Here is a 21521-nt window from a genome sequence, read left to right on the forward strand (position 1 = left end):
AATTTTTCTTCTTACTGTACCCAACTTTTAACATTGAATTTACACCTTCTGACTTGAACTTCTTCTGTATCCTTGCTCTGCTGAATTCCCAATTGTTTAGTCTGATTAGAAAGGAGCTACATGGTTGCTTGCCCTGCTCACCCAGGTCCCAGAGCAAATTTCCCTTTCTGCAGAGTTATCAGCTCAACTTCATCTACTTGCCTTACCAAAATTTTAAAATCATAAGTATTCAAGGTTAAGTCCAACAGACACTGTTAGATACACCATTACAGCAGATTATGGACCACTTTCTAAGTAGGCCTTCCTGGTCAAATGACCCAATAGGATGGACTTCTTTTGAATCTACCTTATTTGATTTATCTATTTTGTATTAATTAATTTTAAAGAAATCATCTTCCTGTATAAAAACATAAAAAAACCCAGAGAACTGGGGATGCTGGAAATCCGAAATTGCTCAAACTTCAGCAGGTCTGGCGGCATCTGTGGAGAGAAAGCTAAGTTAACATTCTAGAGAAGGGTCCCTGAACCTGAAGCGTTAACTCTGCTTTCTCTCCACAGATGCTGCCAGACCTGCTGAGTTTTGCTAACAATTTCTGATTTTCATATCTTCCTTTCTATCCCACTCTGTAACAAGAGGTAATTAATTGGAAATGTTATAATATTTTAAACAACAAAAAAAGTACTTAAAGATGGTGGACTTCCTTATAGAGGTAGTTTTCTCCTAATTCTGAGTATATGCTAGAACATAAGCATTGTTCTATACGTTTACCTCTTAGGATCCTCTTCTTGCCACCTTTTTTTAAAAAATCATTTGTGGGATGTGGCATTCCTGGCTGGCCAGCATTAATTGCCTATCCATAGTTGCCCTTGACAAGCTGGTAGTGAGTTGCCTCCTTGAACCACGACAGTCGAACTGCTGTGGGTTGACCCACAGTGCCATTGGGGATAGAAATTACTTACTTCGACAGTGTTGAATTGTGAAGATGCTGGGAACCAAAGCTAGATAAGGAAAATACCAGTGGCTCGACATCAGAAACGTAATGTAGATTGCAGGTCTGATTGTGAAGCTGCTTCATTGTGATGAGCTTTCATGCTAAATAGAGGTTTTGTAAATCTCATATAGGAGTGTGTCGTCACATGAATGCTCAATTAAGATTTTTACACAATGCTATCAAGTAGACGATACAGTTGAAGAAAATGAGCACTTAAAACAAAGCAAACTGTTAAGTTTTTAAGTTCTTCTGATTCAGAGCAGATAAATGTGTTCTTAACTGAATGGACTATGGGGAGAAGTGCTTTATTGAATCTTTATTTTATACTTCCAAAAGGCTTTTGAACTTGCAACTGGAGATTATTTATTTGAACCTCATTCTGGTGAAGACTATTCCAGGGATGAAGGTAAGTATATATGCATATTTGAGAAGTTCATATTAAACTTTAATAGTGTGATTTAAAACCTGACATTGAAAAGATAATTTCAACGCCAAATAAAACTTCATAGTTTTTTAAATTCATGCCTTCACATTTTTGTTTTTTTTGCTCCTGCATCTGCTTATTCTTTATCCACAAGTTCAAAACATGTATTAAAGTTAATAATCATGTCGTAGTAATTGATGTTGATAATAGTATTACATCATTGTATTGAATACTCCCATCAATTGATAGTAGCTTTAACTTTTAAAATGTTGGCATTTTTACATCCTGATTCAAATTAATTGATAAAATCTATGATAAAGTAGCTGCAACCAAAGCAGTGTGGAATTTATATTTTGGTTAATTGGTGACAAATTGTGCTTGGTGAAAGGATGCTCCTCTGAATTAGTATTAATCTGTACAGATATTAACTTCCAATGAGTAGAAATTTAATATGCATTAAATTCAACACTTTACAGTCTGAGGAATAAAATGGCAAGGAAATTGTGGAAAGAAATATTAGCAAGAAGAGCACATGCTGATTTTTAAAAGTTTTGCATTTTTCAACATGCAAAAAGAGAAAGAAAACTGGTTCAATTTTCACAAACAAAAGAAACCCTCTGTCTTCCAGTGCTTGTAGATATAGGAGGGCAACTCCTTAGCATGTAGGAGTTTCGAGCCATACAGTTGTTATTTGAGCTCAGTGTGCTTCCCCAGGCAGATATGTATGAGGCTTTATTCTAAGCCTGTTGGGGTAGCAGAGGCTCTTGTAGGAGATGGTGGAAGCTCTATGGATTGACAGTGAGCTGATTTTAAAAGGGCGTTAGAACAAATATGTGGAGCTAAAGACCAGTTCCTTAATTTTATTCAAATAAAATGTTTGGAATTTTTACTCCCAAAGTTAGATTTAAAAAGAATCTAGAATGTGATTTTGATTTTTGTTGTCACATAGTCATAGAGCCATGCAGCATGGAAACAGACCCTTTGGTCCAACCAGTCCATGCCAAACATAATTCCAAACTAAACTAGCCCCATCTGCCTGCTCCTGGCCCATATCCTTCCAAACCTTTCCTTTTCATGTACTTATCCAAAAGTCTTTTAAATGTTGTAATTGTATCTGCATCAACCACTTCCTCAGGAAGTTCATTCCACACACTAACTACCCACTGAGTAAAAAAAATTGTCTCTCGTGTCTTCTTTAAATCTCACTCCTCTCAGCTTAAAATTCTGCCCCCGACTCTTGAAATCCCCCATTTTACGGAAAAGACAACTACCATTAATTCTGTCTATACCTCTCATTATGGTGTAAACTTCTGTCAGGTTGCCTGGCAACCTCCTACGCTCAGTGAAAAATGTCCTAGCCTATCCAGCCTTTCTTTATAACTCAAACCTTCCATACCTGGCAACATACTGGTATATCTCTTCTGAACCCTCTCCAGCTTGATAATATTCTTCCTATACCTGGGCAACTAGAACCGGGCACAGTATTCCAGAAGAGGCCTCACCAGAGTCCTGTACAACTTCAACATGACTTCCCAACTCCTCTACTCAAAGGATTAAGCCATGAAGGCAAGTGTGCTGGATACCTTTATAACCATCCTGTCCGTGTGTGATACAGACTTCAGAGAATTATGTACATGTACCTTTAGGTCCCTCTGTTCAACAAAATTACTGACAGCCCTACCATTGATTGTATAAGCCCTTACCCTTGTTTGTTGCACCGAAAAGCAATACCTCACATTTATCCAGATTGAACTCCACCTGCCATTTTTCAGCCCATTGACCATTTGATCAAAATCCCTTTATAATCTTAGAAAACTTTCTTCACTGTCTACTATGCCACCAATTTTGGTGTCATCTACAAACTTGCTAACCATGCCAAATATATTTTCATCCAAATAATTTATATAAATGACAAACAAAAGAGATCCCAGAACCAGTCTGCGTGGAATACCTCTGATTACAGACCTCCAGTCCAAAAAGCAACTTTCCAGCATTATTTTCTGTCTCCTGCCAATAATCCCATTATGATCCAGTTGCAAGCTCACCCTGAATCTCATGTGACCTAACTTTGTTAATTAGTCTACCACGTGGATCCTTGTAAAAGGCTTCTCTAAAATCCAGCTAAACAATGCCTGCTGCTCTGTGATCATCAATCTTTTTGGTAACTTCCTCCAAAAACTCAATAAAGTTTGTAAGACACTATTTTTCTTGCACAAACCATGCTGATCAAATTTTTACACTCTTAAATGTCCGTAAATCCTACCTTTTATAATCACCCACAACCAAACAGACTCACAGGTCTGTGATAATAGGAACTGCAGATGCTGGAGAATCCAAGATAACAAAGTGTGAAGCTGGATGAACACAGCAGGCCAAGCAGCATCTCAGGAGCACAAAAGCACAAAAGACTCACAGTTCTGTTAGTTCCCTGGTTTCTCCTTACAACCTTTCTTAAAACATTAGCCACCTTCCAGGCATCAGGCATCTCACTCACAGTTATAGATGATGCAAATATTTCTGCAAAGGATGTCCTAATTTCCTCCCTTACTTCCCACAACATTCTCGGATACATTAGATCAAGTTCTGGAGATTTATTCACCTTTATATTCTTTAAGATTTCCTGAATTTCCTCTTCTGTAATGTGAGTTGTTTTTAACGCATCAAAGTTTATTTCTCTGCATTCTCCAGACTCCATTTCTTTCTCCACAGTAAAATCTGATATGAAATATTCATTTAGTACCTCTCATACCCTAGAATTCGACGTAAAGATGACCTCCTTGAACATTAAGAGACCCTACCCTCTCTCTAGTTATCTTCTAGCTCTTAATATATTTGTAGAATCTCCTTCGATTACCCTTAACCTTATCTGCCAATGCTATCTCATATCCCCTCTTTGTCTTCCTGATTTGTCTTGAGAATGCTCCAACACTCTTCAAGAGATTCAGTTGAACCAAGTTGTCTGTATCTAAAATAGGATTCTCTTTTATGTACTAAGATACAGTGAATCAGTAGCAAACTGAGTACAAAACAAAACAGAGATAGCATTCAATGGCTGCTACAGAGACTGGCAGGTGAGAAGTGATTTTTCACCTGGATTGGTAGCGGTCCACTGCTATTCATCAATATTTGTGACTGACACCTAATTAAAGACATAGTTAATAGTGAGGGAAGTTGTAACAAGATAGAAGAAACATTAAACTTTCAGAAACAGAATATCAACAGCAAAATTAATTTTAACATTAAATAGCTGTTAATTTGTTCATTTTGTTAGGAAAAATATGGAGACCACATGCATCCTGGAAAATTAGAGTTTAGACGGAGAAGAGGTGCCCAAATCACCACAATAAAGGTGTAGGTAGATGAGACCATTTTTAAAAGTAACACAATATTCGGAGGGATATAATTGAAATGCAGAGAATCCATGTCATACTTGTATAGAACCTTAGTTAGATCATGCAACTGAGTATAATGCAAGTCTGATTTCCATATTATAAAACCATTGAAAAAGTACAGAAAGGATTCACAAGGATCTTTGAAAAACAGAGGGGTTATACCCATCAGGAAAAATTGAACAGGCTAGGATCATTTTTTCTTTGAAAGAGAGGCTGAAGGGGTCTTAGTAGATCTCTTTAAGATGATGAAAAGTTCTGATAGGATATATATAGAGACAATGCTTCAACATGAGAATGAAGACTAAAATTAGGACCCTAAGTAGTTTTAAAAAGTACAAGAAGTACAGGTGAAGTATCTATCTGGATAGTGGTTAGAACGTGGAACTTGTCAACACAAGGGGTAGTCATGATGGGCTGCATGGATTCATTTAAAAGAAAGCTAAACGAGCACAAAGGGTAGAACAGAACAGAATAGATACTATGCTAATATCATTAGACAAAATGATGTATGTTGAGGTTGATGACCACTATAAACCTGTGCATGTAAGAAAAATATAATGTTGTAAAAACTCCCAACAATGGTTAGACCTTTCAGATGGAAGTAATTTACTTTTTCTTTGAAATAGTAAGGAAAACAAGTATGCAAAATAGAATTTTTTTCCAAAACCCATAAAGTGTCAGACATTTTTCTGAAAATCTTACTTTATTGTTCGTTAAAGCACGTATTTTTCCTTCATTCAAGGTGCATTTGCACATTACTTTTAGAAATATTTAGTCCTTAATTGCTTCTGATACTTCTAGTATTGTAACATCTCTTGACATTTTGTTCAAGTAATTTAGCACTATTTTCTTTTAAACTTTGAATGTTTGACCATTAATTTCATTGCTGATATTCATGCTTTCATCTGTATTCCAACCTTTTCATTTCCAAATCTGTTTGCTTGTAGCACTCCCTTGTAGTAGATCCACAGGCTCAATGTCTTCTTAGTCTTCCTGCAGGTTGTGATGCTTTAGACCTGATTTAATCTAAAATCTTCTGCCTGGGATTGCTGCAAACGTGGGTGGTTTGAATCTGTTTTCCAATTTTACTAATTCCAGTTTCTTTTCCTCTTTTTATGCCTCACCCTTTTTCTTCCCCCCCTTACCCACTCCTGTATCCTTTTTCTCTTCCCCATAGACCACATAGCACACATCATAGAGCTGCTAGGCAATATCCCAAGACACTTTGCTCTTTCTGGGAAATATTCTCGGGAATTCTTCAATCGCAGAGGTAGTACCTCTTCTCTTTGAAAGGTCCTGTAACACAGACAGAAGTGGATAGAGGTTTCCATGGCAACTGAAGTATGATACTTTGGTTCAGACTTTTAGCTGGAGCTAATGTTTGATTATAACCAAAGGAATATAATTTTCAAACAAATATTATGCAGATTAACACTGATTTCATGCTGGGAGTATATTTCCTAGGTTGTGATCAGGTTTAAATTGTGAGTTCCAGTAAATATAATATAAACAGCTAAACCAAAAAAAATCCTGCTGACAGATGCTTAGTAACCACTAACACCAGCCTAAATTTTTAGAGAAGAATCTTGCTGTATCCTTTTGAAGTTAATTAACTTCTTAATCAAAGTACTGATCAACTTCTTGAAATGTTGAAATAAGCCCAAAAGATTAAAACATCAATTGTGATAAAGATTTAATGTTCAAAGAAGCCTAAGATGATATGAGGCTGTTTCAGTGCCAAGGATGAGACACTCTTGTCTGTACCAGGACTTGTATCACATGATGCATGCATTGTACTGATTAAACTGTTTTTGTTTTGCTGGCAATATTCTTCAATACAGATCACATAGCTTTGATCATTGAACTGCTGGGGAAAATCCCTCGAAAGTTCGCAATGTCTGGGAAATATTCCAAGGAGTTTTTCACCAAAAAAGGTAACAATAGTTCTGAAGCACTGACTCAACTATATTAAATGTTCAGAGGTGAATTTCTTGGGGACCATATAAAAATGTTCTTGCCACATTTTAATAATTGAATAGGTTACCTGCTGCTGCACTTAAGGATGAATGATATCTGTAGAAGTCCAAAGTGTCTGTCAAAAAGCTGATGGATGCTATTTGAAATGCTGACTGCCTCTATATTTCTTTGAGATTCACAGAATAGTTGAGGAAACACACCAGTTATTGTACTACTTTTCAATTTCTGAAGTGTATCGATTCCTTTTTGCAGGTTTTGCAATGTAAGTCGGGCATAAGTAATACGTTCTGGAAATAAGTGGCTATCTGCAATGATTTAGGCAGAATTTATACTTGCAATGGTGCAATATTTTTTAATTACTCAGATGCATCTGCTTAGTGGCAAAAATGCAGCACATGGCCTTAATTATCACTGCAGCATTGCCTCTTTACGCTAGACATCTTAGATCACTTTGTCCCAATTCCACCTTGATCTACTCATTAGGTTATCAGGAGGTCTAGTGGCAAATCACAATTGTAACAAAGCCACCTTTCTGGTCGGGACTCTTCTTCAGAAATGGGGGAGGGGGAAGGGAACTCTGAAATAAAAAGAGGACCTCTCTGTCTCCATCTGTCATCATATTTCAAGGGCCACAACTCCCCACCCCGATGGTCGAAAATGCTCTCGGCCACATGTCCTGCATTTCCTGCACTTCTGCCCTCCCGTCGCCTACCCCCAACAAAAACAAAGACAGAATTTCCCTTGTCCCTACATATTACCCCACTGACCTCTGTATTCAACGTATCATTCTCTGCCACTTGCGCTACTTGCAATCTGAGCCCACAACCAAGGATATATTTCCCTCCCCACCCTTCCCTGCCTTCTGGAGGGACCTCTCTCTCCACGACTCTTTCGTCCACTCCTCATTAGCCCCACTACCAACACCTGTAACCGTAGGAAGTGCTACACCTCCCCCTTCACCTCCATCCAAGGACCCAAAAAACCTTCCACATCAGACAGGTGTTTACCTGCACATCTGCTGATATGATCTGTTGCATCTGCTGCTCCCGCTGTGGCCTCCTCAACATCGGTGAGACCAACTGGAAGCTCGGAGACTGCTTTGTAGGGCACCTGCGCTCGGTTCACGACAAACGACAACAGCTTTCAGTCACGAACCACTTCATCTGTCCCTCCCACTCCCTGGACAAAATGTCCACCCTGGGCATCCTCCAGTGTCACAACGACACCACCTAGAAACTGGAGGAGCAGCACCTCGTGTTCCACCTTGGAAGCCGACAACCCACTGGTCTCAGTGTGGAATTTACTAGTTTAAAAATCTCCTCTCCGGCCTCATCCCATGACTAACCCTCCCTCTCATCCCTGCCTTCTTTCCCTGTCCATCTTCTCTTCCACTTATCCGCCCCTCCCACCTCACTGACCAATCCCCAGCACCCACTCCTGCATTCACCTATCACCATTCCACCTACCTTCCCAACCCCACCCCTCTTCTGTCTATTTCAGATCTCTCTCCCCCACCAAATTTCTGAAATAGGGTGCTGACCCAAAACATCAGCTTTCCCTGCTCCACTGATGCTATCTGGCCTTCTGTGTTCCTCCAGCTCCACACTCTGTTATTTCTGACCCCAGTATCAGCAGTTCTTACTATCTCTGTAACAAAGCCACATTACTTTTAATCATGAGCTGAAGCCAACCTGCCTTTGAGGTTTGCCTTTAGCCTCTGGAAGTTTGTTTTCAGTTTATTAAATTGCACACATGTTAAATAGGTTTGTCTTTTATTTTTATTTTTAGGTCCTCATTTGGCTGTAAGAGTGGTTTGGGAAGAAAGGGTTTTGTTTCATAAAACACTAGTATCAGTATTCTGTGGAAAGAACTCGACAGGCTCTGACCAGTGTCCTATCTGATCATATAACTAATGCTGTGGACAGGACTTTAAATTAACAGAGGAGAGGGTTGACTCTGGTAAAGGGAAATAGGTAGTTCAATGTACAAAACAGACTAAGTAAAGGGAATGAAACTGAGATGTGTTTCCCCACAACACTGAGGCTCAATTTAAGGTTGCTAGTTGGCTGGGTCCAGGATATCTATTCTATCAAACAACAGCTTGTAAGTTCAAGAAAAAGGTGAGAATCAACATTTTCAAATGCTGGCACTGTGCATGCAAGCAACAGAATTGCCGAACAGGGGACACAATGCTTTTACTGTGCCAGAGTTGGTCACCATCAACCCTTTGCAATGTAAGATCGCCTTTTAAACGCAAAACTATTGATCCTTAAGCAACAAGGAAGTAATATTAGAGATAATGCGAACTGCAGATGCCCGAGAATCCGAGGTAACAAAGTGTGGAGCTGGATGAACACATCAGACCAAGCAGCATCTTAGGAGCACAAAAGCTAACATTTCGGGCCTAGACCCTTCATCAGAGAGGGGGATGGGGAGAGGGTTCTGAAATAAATAGAGAGAGGGAGGCGGACTGAAGATGGATAGAGGAGAAGATAGGTGGAGAGGAGAGTATAGGTGGGAAGATAGGGAGGGGATAGGTCAGCCCAGGGAGGATGGACAGTTCAATGAGGTGGGATGAGGTTAGTAGGTAGGAAATGGAGGTGCGGCTTGAGGTGGGAGGAGGGGATAGATGAGAGGAAAAACAGGTTAGGGAGACGGGGACGAGCTGGGCTGGTTGTGTGATGCAGTGGGGGGAGGGGACGAGCTGGGCTGGTTTTGGGATGCCGTGGGGGAAGGGGAGATTTTGAAGCTTGCCAAGTCCACATTGATACCATTGGGCTGCAGGGTACCCAAGTGGAATATGAGTTGCTGTTCCTGCAACCTTCGGGTGGCATCATTTGTGGCACTGCAGGAGGCCCAGGATGGACATGTCGTCTAAGGAATGGGAGGGGGAGTTATAATGATTCGCGACTGGGAGGTGGGGTTGGTTATTGCGAACTGAGCGTAGGCTTTCTGCAAAGCGGGCCCCAAGCCTCCGCTTGGTTTCCCCAATGTAGAGGAAGCCACAGTGGGTGCAGTGGATACAGTATACCACATTGGCAGATGTGCAGGTGAACGTCTGCATGATATGGAAAGTCATCTTGGGGCCTGGGATGGGGGTGAGGGAGGAGGTGTGGGGGCAAGTGTAGCACTTCCTACGGTTGCAGGGGAAGGTGCCAGGTGTGGTGGTGTTGGAAGGGAGTGTGGAGCTGACAAGGGATTCCCGGAGAGAGTGGTCTCTCCTGAAGGCGGACAAGGGTGGGGATGGAAAAATGTCTTGGGTGGGGGTTCGGATTGTAGATGGCGGAGGTGTCGGAGGTTGGTGGGGTAGTATGTGAGGACAAGGGGGATTCTCTTAGTGTGGTTATTGCGGGGGTGGGGTGTGAGGGATGTGTTGCGGGAAATGTGGGAGACACGGTTGAGGGCATTCTCAACCACTGCGGCAGGGGGGAATGTTGCGGCCCTTGAAGAACGCAGACATCTGGGATGTGCGGGAGTGGAATGCCTCATCCTGGGAGCAGATGCGGTGGAGGTGAAGGAATTGGGAATAGGGGATGGAATTTTTGCAGGAGGTGGGAGGAGGTGTATTCTAGGTAGCTGTGGGAGTTGGTGGGCTTGAAATGGACATCAGTTTCTAGCTGGTTGCCTGAGATGGAGACAGAGGTCCAGGAAGGTGAGGGATGTGTTGGAGATGGCCCAGGTGAACTTGAGGTTGGGGTGGAAGGTGTTGGTGAAGTGAATGAACTGTTTGAGCTCATCTTGGGAGCAAGAGGCGGCGCCGATACAGTCATCAATGTAACGGAGGAAGAGATGGGGTTTGGGGCCAATGTAGGTGTGGAAGAGGGACTGTTCCACGTAACCTACAAAGAGGCAGGCATAGCTTGGGCCCATGCGGGTACCCATGGCCACCCCCTTTGTCTGTAGGAAGTGGGAGGAATCGAAAGAGAAGTTGTTCAGGGTGAGGACACTACTGGTTTGCAGGTCACCTAGAGACTATTGAATAGGTGAGACATCAGAATACAGATCGAAATTCGGCTTGATCCCATTACAAGTCAGAGGCTTTGGTATTGAATTTAAACTGGATTCAGGATCAGCTGTTCTAATGATGGCAGACCTTTTGTACTGGCTTCAGTGAATCGTCAAATAACGAACATTAGTTTGCAAACAATCTTTTTGAAGTTAGAGTCAGCTGAAAGCATTTCTTAACCACATTGGGCAATGAATCAATCAAATCACCTACGTGGTACCCTAGCGGAGAATCTTTATCCTGAATAAGTAAGCTTATGTCCAATTAGTCCTTTAGCAGTGCATGTATCAAATCTCTAAACAAAACAAGTAGGGTCACTTTTGGCAAGAATCCCTGACACTTCTCTGAAAGTTGGGTAAGCTTTAAAACCAAATATCTCAGAATAATAAAAACCAAATTAACTGCAGATGCTGTCAATCGGTAACAAAAAACAGAAGTTGCTGGAAAAACTCAGCAGGTTTGGCAGCATCTGTGAAGAAAAAATCAGAGTTAATGTTTTGGGTCCAGTGACCCTTCCTCAGAACTGATAGTAGCTGTGAAAGTGTCAATTTATATGCAGAAAATAGGGAGGGGAGTGAGGTAGGGAGTGAACGATAGGATGGAGCTTAAAGAGAGAGAGGAACAGTTGGACAGACAAAGGAGTTGATTACGATCTGGCTAGGAGAGTGAATAGTTGTTAATGGTTACTGTTTGTGACAACAACAGATGGTTTATAATGATAGGCTTTGCAATAACAAGGCCTGGTGTGAAGTGAGGGGGCTAGGACATGGGAGAGTATAGGCCCTAAAATTATTGAACTTGATATTGTGTCTGGAGGGCAGCAGGGTCCCCAAGTGGAAAATTAGGTGTTCTTCCAGCTTGCGCTGAGCTTCGCTGGAACACTGCTGCAAGCCAGAGACAGAGATGTTGATCAGAGAACAGGGTGATGTGTTGAAGTGGCAGGCAACAGGTAGCTCAGGTCTTTTACGCAAGCAGAATGTAGATGTTCTGCGAAGCGGTCACCTAGTCTATGCTTTGTTTCTCCAATGTCAAGTACATCACTCTGTGAGCAGCGAATGCAGTAGACTAGATTCTGGGAAGTGCAGGTTAAGTGTTGCTTCACCTGGAAGGTATTTTTGGGCCCTTGGATACTGGGGAGGGAGGAGGTAAATGGGCAGGTGTTGCACCTTCGCTCGTTACAGGGAAAGGTGTCGCAGGGCTGTGGGGGAGGCGTTGGGAGTGAAGTAAGTGTGGACCAGGGTATCTTGGAGGAAACAGTCCCTGCAGAAGGCAAACAAGAGAGAAGAGGGGGATATGTGTCTGATGGTGGCAAGTCACTGGAGGTGGCGGAAATGGTGTCTGATAATCATCCGGATGTGGATGCTGGTGGGATGGTAAGTAAGGACAAGGAAAATCCTTTCGCTGTTGTGGGAAGGAAGAGAAGGGGTGACGGCGGAAGTGCGGGAGATGGGTTGGGCCCTGTTGACAATGGTGCGAGGGAATCGTCGGTTGAAGAAGAAGATGGACGCTTCAGAGGCTCCCTTGTCGAAGTTGGCCTCATCTGAACATATACGACAGGGACGGAGGAACTGAGAGAATGGAATAGAGTCTTTACAGGAAACAGGGTGTGAGGATTATAGTCCAAGTAGCTGTGGGAGTCAGTGGGTTTATAGTGGAAATATAATAATGCTCCACGAGACTAAATTTGCCTGCCTGTCTTCTACTCTGCTTCCCCCATATCTCACACCAATTGGACAACATCAAGCAGGAATTAGATAGGATGCTACAAAGTGGGGCCATTCCTTCTGTTCAGAAACTCATTGCACAGTGTTTAGGCCTGGTTACAATTCTGAAACAAAACAGCCGACTTTATCACTGCACCAACTTAATACAACTTGATGAAGCAGTCCAAAGGTGCACCCCATCTATTCTGACAGGAAAAGATCAAAAAATATCACCAATAGTACATGTTTTAATCAAGCTTGATGCCAATAGTTGCATCTAAGAAATCCTGCTAGATCAGCAATCTAGACTGCTGACCACAATAATCAACCTTGTTGGTCATTACTTTTTCAACTGACTCCTGTTCAGAATGAAATATTTTAATGCATTATGACCACAATTTTTGAAGGGAAGAAGGATTCATCTGCCATAGGAACGGACATATTGAACCATAGGACTACAAAGGAAAAGCATGCTAAGAGTCAGCAACAATTTCAAGTATTTGCAGAAATCAGATCCTACATTGGATAACAAATGTGAATTTTCGAAAGGTTCAATCAAATTTCTGGTTTGTATCTTGTAAAAAAAAGATGTTGTCTTGACCCACAGAAGGCAAAGCCTTTCAAACAACATTCCACAGCCCCAAGAGTTTGTTTTAGACCTTTGAAGATTTCTCTGTGTGATAAACCAAATGGGATAAATTCATTTCGAATCTCGCTTTCAACACTGAATCTCCAAGGAAGTTCTCATCTTACAACCAATAGTGGCAGTGGCGTGCTGAACAAGATGGAGCATTCCAAGTGTTTAAACAGAAAATTATGTCTGCAGAAGTTCTGACCCATTCAAATTACTCCTTATTGTCATGACAGTACTTATCCAAATCCAAAGAGACGGCATAAGACAATTAATGTGCTTTGCATTTTGGTCCTTGACAGTAACAGTAAAGAGATCCGCCAATCAAAAATTGGGACCTTGGCTGTCTCCTCAGCCTAGAACAAATTTTCCAGATATCAGATAGGACTGTGCTATCAAGTGTATATTACCGAATTGGGAAGAGTGTGTAATCACACTCCACTGTTCCACAAACCATCCAAAAATATATAAAATCCCAAGGTGACTAATTTGCCTAACTGACTTCTATTCAAAACAATTGTAATTCACAAAAGGATTTGTTATTAACAGCACATAACTTTATTTGTTGTAAACCACTTAAATAAAAAGGTTTGTAATATATTATGCAATTTAAACTGTACCCTTTCACACTCACATTCATTCACAAGTTATGACAGACAAAATACAGATAATGTAAGAATAAGAATTAAAAAAAGTAAACAAAATTCTTAAGATCAAAATTCTGGATTTCAAGAGTGGGTTAAATTGTCTCTGCAAGTCCTTTTCATTTTTGCACCCATGAGATGCTGTTGCCCATAAAGTGATGGTCGTTCTTCTCTTTGATAATGATCGAGGTGACCTAGGTCTTGTGAAAATTCTTTTGAGCTTTCTTGTTTTTCTACCTTTTTCCTATTTGGAAGTGGAGGGAGAAGGGAAGGGATGAATGTTTTCAGTTTTCAAACTCTGAATGCTTTTTGTTCTTTCCTGCTGCCTTGTCTTACAGTTTTTTAAACGTAGCAGCTTGATCGTCAGGTAGAGTTTCCTTAACCCAAAGGTCACTTGGTGCTGCTCAGTCTCAAATTCTGTTTCTCTGTTTCAAAAAGCAACATTGTCTGGCACAGATAAACATATGTAGAACTTGAAAATCAAGTTGCAAAACTCTCCAGATATTTTCACTGTATAGCAGTCCAATGTCCACTTCAGCGTTTCACAAGTGAAAACAGACTGTGTGCCCTTGATCACCCTCTTGATTTCTGAGATCACCAAAATGCCTTTGAGGGCCCAATGATTCGGGATTCCTTTGATGTGCTTTGACTGTTTGACGATTTATGATCCATTTTTTATGTCTCACTGAAATAGTGCGCTGGAAGTTAACCCCATTATTGCCAGAGTGATTGCAAAAGTTAAAGATTTTATGAAAAGTGCACAAAATTCCCCAATTTGCTTATCTTTTAGACTCAGGTTGACCATCTGTACTTAACTGGAATTACTATCTATTAATAAATAAATGGATTCCAGCTGCGGATAAATTAACATGAACTGTTAACATATAACTATTAGTTAAAACTCTGTCCCCATTTAAATTCCTCCAGTATGTACACACACTTAGATACACAGACACAAAGTGAATGGGTATGGGCAGAGGGAAAATCTGGGAAGGCAGTTCAGTGGTTCCTGTCCACAATGTTTGCTGAGGTGATCCTTTTAACTTACGAGGACTTGCAGCTCCTTGATCATCCTCGGTTGAGTAAGTGGGTGTAAACTTGGCAAGGAGTTTAATAAAGGAAAGGTTGAGGTATTGCATTTTGATGGGAAGAATTAAAAGGCAGACTGTTATCTAAATGGAGAGAGGGATCTTGTGGGTGCTCTTGTGCATGAAATACAAAAAGCTAACATGCCCTAATTGAGGCAAATGAAATTTTTGACTTTTATTGCAAGGTGTTTGGAAACCTTGTTGGTGAGGCTGCACCCCCATAGTACTGTGTATAGTTTTGCTTCGTTGTATTTAAGTAATTGTTTCCTGCATTGAAGGCAGTTCAAAAGAAATTCAAACCTTGTTGGTGAGGCTGCACCCCCATAGTACTGTGTATAGTTTTGCTTCGTTGTATTTAAGTAATTGTTTCCTGCATTGAAGGCAGTTCAAAAGAAATTCATTAGGCTAATTCCTGGGATGAAGGGGTTGACTTATCAAGAACAGATAAACAAGTTAGGCCTTTATTCATTAACTAATGATCCTCGTTCCTCTTACTAATCAAGAACACACCTATCTATTGCTGTCTGAAATACAGTCAATAACCCAGTCTTCATAGCATTCTGTGGCAATGCGTTCTGTACATTCACCAACCTCTGGCTCAAGAAATTCCTCATCATCTCTAGTTCTAAAAGTAGATAAAAACTAAGATCCAGGGGCCTTACGAAGAGAAAACCGCCACGAGATAACATGGTTTTGAACAAAGAACAATATCGTACAAATTATAACGATAATATAGTCTTCAATAAAATTAAAACTTATTCGTAATATCCAGAATTAATGTGTGGTATACATGGATTATTGAACACCCTACAATGCATATCAAATAGCAAATGCAATTCCACAGATTCTTCAGGCACTAATGACACACTGGATCATCAAATCTCGCTAAACTTCACAAGGGATTACAGTCCTTTACTTTTGCCAAACTGGCCTTGAAAATCTCTGTGGAGAATTGTTCCATCGTGGACTGACTCAATCTCTGCCCTGTTCTGGGCAGTCACCTTCCGTGTCTCTCTCCACACTTCCCTGGACTCTGAAAACTCCTCTCCAGTAATTATTCCCTGGCACAACGCCAAATTTTTGTTAACAGGTAACTTTACCAAGCTACATCTTTTCTGCATTTTTCCCTGAATTTAAATATTGCTCAGTTACATAAAGCAAACACTGCTCATGGGCTTTCAAACTGCCCTAAGTAAATTGATCGATTGGTGATACCTGGCTTTTTATGAGCTACCACAACTTCCAAGACTTTTCCTGAATCAAACCCTTAGCTGCCTATGGCTCCTGGAACAATTTCTTCCGAAGTTCTAACAGTTCAGTGATATTCAACTGCTCTTGATTTCTTTTCTGCACCTTTACAATCTTCCTGACCATCAGTCCCTGTCTGTGATCGTTTGAACTGCTGTTGCACAATCAGTTCTTTAGCAAGTGCTGCCCATTAAAGAATTACATCTAATGTTAGATGTTGTTGTTTTGGATTTTGTAAACATGGGCTAGTTGGGTATGGTCTGTATTATGTCTATTATGAACAAGAGGAACATGTTTGATGTGTGAGTTTCTGGCCAATGTACCTAGCATCACAATAGCATTGAAATTCAAACACAACATTACTTAATTACATGGCAGACAGAACATCTTTTCGGACAGATGGTAGTATCCTGTCAGTGAAATGCTGCATATATAACAACTGCATAGTAGCCACATGAAACGAAATCCTTAATCTGCTCAAATTTGACAAATTTTGTTGTTCAATAGTAACTTGAGAAAGCAGGCAATTTTCAGGTGCAAAAGTAGTGACTTTTGGCTTCTTTGCAAATTTGTGATCCACAAAGAACAATTAGCTGATCAGGATTGCTGTCGTCCTCCGGAATGGCTTTGATGTGTTGCTTTGTTGCAGTTAGCTCTTGAGGTGAGCAAGCCGGTAGGGTTCTACTTAAAAATCATCTGGGCTTTGACCACCATGAAGAAGGGAAGCCTATCTATGAAGGAAGATCCCTGGTCGTGTTCAGAAGTTGCCCACGAGTGGTCTGTTCCATATTCAAATTGCAACAGGTAACCTTTGCCACTTATAGCCTACTTCTGGCAAGACGGTCAGAGACGGGAACTCATGTAGCACCAACTCAATGGCTTCCCATCCTGCCTTTAGCTTGGTCATGCCATTAAAGTCACCACAGAAGGTCCAGTTAGATTACACTCAGCGTGTGTCTATGCTACAGAACAAGTAAGTAATATTCTTTAATATTTTGTGATATTATTTGACAAGGAATTGCTGCATTTATATTTAACTTTGATTAATTTCCTTTTAGTCAGGTCCAGAACTGGGTTGATGGCATCTATTTACTTCTTTTCATGTGCATTCAATACAAGTTTTGATATTTTCTAATGTAACTGTGTGTTCTTAATCTGTAGCATGCTATTCTGCATACTCACGTGTAAAGGTTACAGGTTTCAGTTTATAGAAGCTTATCTGATTATGGAAACTGCATTTTTGTTGTAAACATTAAGCAATAGACTAGCTAGAATTATAAATCGAAACACATTTTTGCTTTCAAGATTGGTTCTTGCCTTAATTTTGACCTTCATTGTACTCAAGTGAATTTTCTACTTTGTGCTTAGGTGAACTGCGACACATTACAAAGCTGAAACCTTGGAGCCTATTTGATGTTCTAATAGAGAAATATGGATGGCCTCATGAAGAAGCTATACAGTTCACTGACTTCTTGCTGCCCATGCTAGAAATGGTCCCTGAGAAACGTGCTTCTGCAGCAGAATGCCTCAGACACCCGTGGCTTTGTTCCTAGCAGCATTCACCAATTTTCTTCAAGGAACCAACAATCACTCCAGTGTTCATTGTGGACCCAGCAAAGTGGCAAACTGTCAAACATCAGGGGTGTAAATCAGATGATTCCAACATCAAACCATTGTTCACTCTGAAGTACTGTTAATGTTTGAAATTTTGCTTTTGTGCACTGTGTTTTTGGAAAGGGTAGTTTTTGTCCTTAGCGAGAGGTAGTTGGCCAACTGACTCTGCTGAAAACACTTAACATGTCTTGATGCTTTGTTTCATGTGTTGCCTGACCTTCTCATGTTAAATTTCCTAACTGAAAGTAATTATAAAAATGTTAGTTTTTTTTCATGTGTTTGGATATTTTTTGTACCTATTTATGAAAATTGTTCTAGCTGATGAGTATTAATATTGAATGACAAAATGATAAGGGTAAGAAGCTACTGTATCAAGTAAGGAAGTAGCTGAGACATTGCAAAGAGCTGTACAATTGTATGCAATAGGAAAGAAGCATTATTCTTGTAAAATCTGTAGATTTTCCTGTAAAAATATCTTTCCATAAAATACAGAAATGGGACTTAAACTGTAATGTGGCTAAGAGAATGCATGTTTTTTGGAGCTTGTCTACTTACTTTAGGAGACTGTAAATTTTACATTTGTTGCCTGAGTTATCATTGTATTGCTGAATCCAACCATGCCTATAACCCTCAGATTAGTCTTGAAACAGATTGTTAAAGGAGTCAAGTCACCAGTCCTCAAGTATGCTTTGCAGTCATTGCAAAAATCCCTTAATTGTCTTTCCTTATTTATGAAAGTATACATACAAGAATGGACCCTGCAGAAAGTTTGGCATAATGTTATAAAAATATTACTTTTTAATTATTCTATCTTTACTGTGCTTCAGCATTGTAAGATATAGATCCAAGGAAAATATTTACATGCTTTTCTGTATTGAAGCTGGCAAAAAGGAGTAAAAAGGAAAAAGTGACTTTTCTATGTGCAGATTTACTATTTTGTCACAAAAATTTATATGTTAAACTATTTTGCCAAGTTGGAATTCAGAAATGATAAATTCATTGATAAAAATATGAACATTAAAAAAGAACATAATCAAACTTATTTAAAACAATTTACAATACAGCAAATCCCACAGACTTTAGCATAAAAGGAGAGTTAACCTTAGTCTTCTAACAGCATTGCTTTCTCAGAATCAGACAATGGCATAACAAATTGCACTGGTCTTTGTAGCTTTTTCAGGGATTACCAATGTAAATAGGAAGTATTTTTTTTAAATCATCCATGTAAGCATTGCATTCTTGAAATGTAAGTTTAAATGTTTCCTGAATTGCTGTGTGTAATGAAAGACATATTAGGTTGCAGAATGTTGTGGTCAAATGATATTCTGGCATGTTCCATCTTATTGCATTTTCTTCTTGTCAAGTCTTCAATAGACAGTCAATGATGTGAAAGTGAACTGGCTAGTTTCATTCCCATTTTCCACATTAATTATGGTGCCACCATTCCGAAATCTACCACTTGCTGGTTTATCCATCTGCCTTTGCAATAACTAGATTGTGGACAAAATAATTCTGGTATTGTAATAATAGCCAATTGTTTGAGGTGCTTGTAACTGTCTAATTAAACTATTTTGTTTTCACAAGTTGTGCTGCTCCTGGAATGGCAATTTCAAGATTTTTTGCAATAATATTATATGTATTGTTTTGTAATAACAAAGGGATAAGTTGTCACTTTTTTTTGTCATCCACTGTAAACATTGTATTAAGTTCAGTTTCCACATGTGATAGGCAATTTATCTTCATCATCCACCAAGGGATTGTCTTTTGGAAAACATTTTTTTTTCCCTGTTAAAGTTTAGGTAACTTTCAACTCTTTGAGAGATGAATACAGCCGCCTTCTAAATATTGCCTTCAGCTTTGTTTTTGCTTTTAGCATAAGCTTTTTGGCTTGCTTTACTAACTGTTTGAAATGCTATGTTTCTGGGCTGCCTTCTGGATCTGAAAAGAACAGGCATAGAAGGATGTCTGTTCCCAATCTTGAGGCGCACAGAGAGGTTATATTCAAAGCCATGATCCTGAAGAGTTTGCCTGCCTCATTACAGCTGTAATTCGGAAGGCTGATTGGGAGAGCTGGAGGCAAGATTGTGATTCCATGCCTGATCATGTGAGCATTCAGAATTCTTGGGCTGACCCTTTATCAAGTTCGATTTGCCACTCATCTAAAATGGTCTTCTCCAGGGTGAAGGAGTGGTGTTCATTGATCAGTACAGCTATTCCTCTACTGAGGTGGAGTGAGACACTATCATTGTTTGCCAAAATCACTCAAGTTTGACATCCTCTGAGGCATTAAGATGGGTGTTTTTCAGGAATTCTGTCTTTGTTTGCACTTGAAGTTGGGCAGAATTTCTTTCCTGTTTTAATTGATTAAGTAATTTGATATTAAGAGATATTTTGAGCTCAGGCATAGAAGTTGGATAAGTGTATGCGTTAAGCTTTTAGTACAATGAAGATTTGACATCCTTGGTTGTCAATGTCATTATTTTTATGCCCATTTCCAAGTTTACCTCCAATAAATAAATCATCACAGGATGTAAATTGGCTGCTTTTCCTATTTTTTGCATGACTCTTCATTTTAACTATTTCACTTCGATTTCCATCCTTCCAGAAGCACCACAGTCCTCAATGGCATTCTCTGAAACTGACATTGGGTTTTATCACTCATTGATAAATCTTAACTATTTCCCTGCTTAAACATGCTCTCTTCCACCAATACATCTCCTCCATCATCTAGATTGGTTTCATCCTTATAAAACCTGCTGACACACACCCGCATCATCAGCTTTGATGACCCTAATGAAGCATCCTTAGCTGTCTCCTCTTCCTCATTCAAATGCTGTGCTTAGTAATACATATGGAATGAGGTCCACTCCCATAGATGCGGACATCCTGTTCTGTCTTTGCTATCGGACAACTTGTATGGTATTCAGTCATTGAAGAACCATAATTACCTCCAACTAAAAATGGGGAACTTAGAAAAAAAAGGTTTGAATTTTTGGCCGTTGCCTCAGACCCCAATGTCCCAGTCAGGAACTGCATTTCTTTTCCTGGCCATTCTCTTTGCCTTTTTTTTGGTGTCCTATTTAATCTAAACTAACCCTTTGAAACTATATTCTCGCCATGATAAAGCCTTCCCACTTCCATATCTATAACATCACCCACCTCTGCCCTACCTCAGCTTATCTGCCCTGAAATATTCATCCATGCTTTCATGATTACCATTGTTAATAATTCTAATTCTCTTCTAACATGACTTCCATTCTCCAGAGTGTCCCAGCTGACTCTTATTGTGTTATCCTTGCTTATTACACCAAGTAAGTTCTAACCAAGTTTGGTTCTTCGAGTCCTCAAATTACTCATCCTCTTCATCTTTAAATCTCTTCCTAGCCCCCTCCTCTTTCCCCATCTCTTAACAGTCTCTTGTGTATTATCCCTTCCTTTGCCTCAGCTTGAAATGTTTAGAGGAATTGCATGCACTGGTGATCTATTATCTATATTACACAGAAACATCTATGGAAAAGGTGGGGTAATGTTTCGGGTGGATGCCACCTCTCTGTTGCTGTCTAGGGTTTATTTTTCTAAGGTAGGATTTTACCTGCTTCCCATTTCATGCCCTAAAATGAATGAATTGAAATATAAACCCAAGCAGACTATTAAAATTTTATATCAATGACTTGAAGACTTTTGCCTGATCTTTGCAACAAGGATACTAAGTAGAGGTTAAATTTATTATTCAGTTCTGAAGAAGGGTCACTGAGCTCGAAACATTAACTCTGCTTTCTCCCCACACATGCTGCCACGCCTG

General features: G+C 39.9%; 1 protein-coding gene across 10 annotated transcripts in view; it reads left to right on the forward strand.

The window, feature by feature from the left end:
• srpk2 (SRSF protein kinase 2) overlaps positions 1 to 20254 on the forward strand; it is a 246823-nt gene extending 226569 nt beyond the window's left edge. For 9 of the 10 annotated variants that reach the window (XM_048553853.2, XM_048553854.2, XM_059654550.1 and 6 more), the window contains 4 exons: positions 1329 to 1398; positions 5986 to 6078; positions 6650 to 6742; positions 17474 to 20254. In XM_048553853.2, coding sequence (XP_048409810.1) covers positions 1329 to 1398; positions 5986 to 6078; positions 6650 to 6742; positions 17474 to 17658 — 441 coding nt within the window. In that variant the 3' untranslated portion in view covers positions 17659 to 20254. The remainder of the gene's footprint in view (positions 1 to 1328; positions 1399 to 5985; positions 6079 to 6649; positions 6743 to 17473) is intronic. The other variant, XM_048553855.2, reaches the window with a different exon arrangement.
• Positions 20255 to 21521: the final 1267 nt, after the last annotated feature.

This window comes from Stegostoma tigrinum, chromosome 25 (genome assembly GCF_030684315.1).
Source record: "Stegostoma tigrinum isolate sSteTig4 chromosome 25, sSteTig4.hap1, whole genome shotgun sequence".
Classification (NCBI taxonomy): domain Eukaryota; kingdom Metazoa; phylum Chordata; class Chondrichthyes; order Orectolobiformes; family Stegostomatidae; genus Stegostoma; species Stegostoma tigrinum.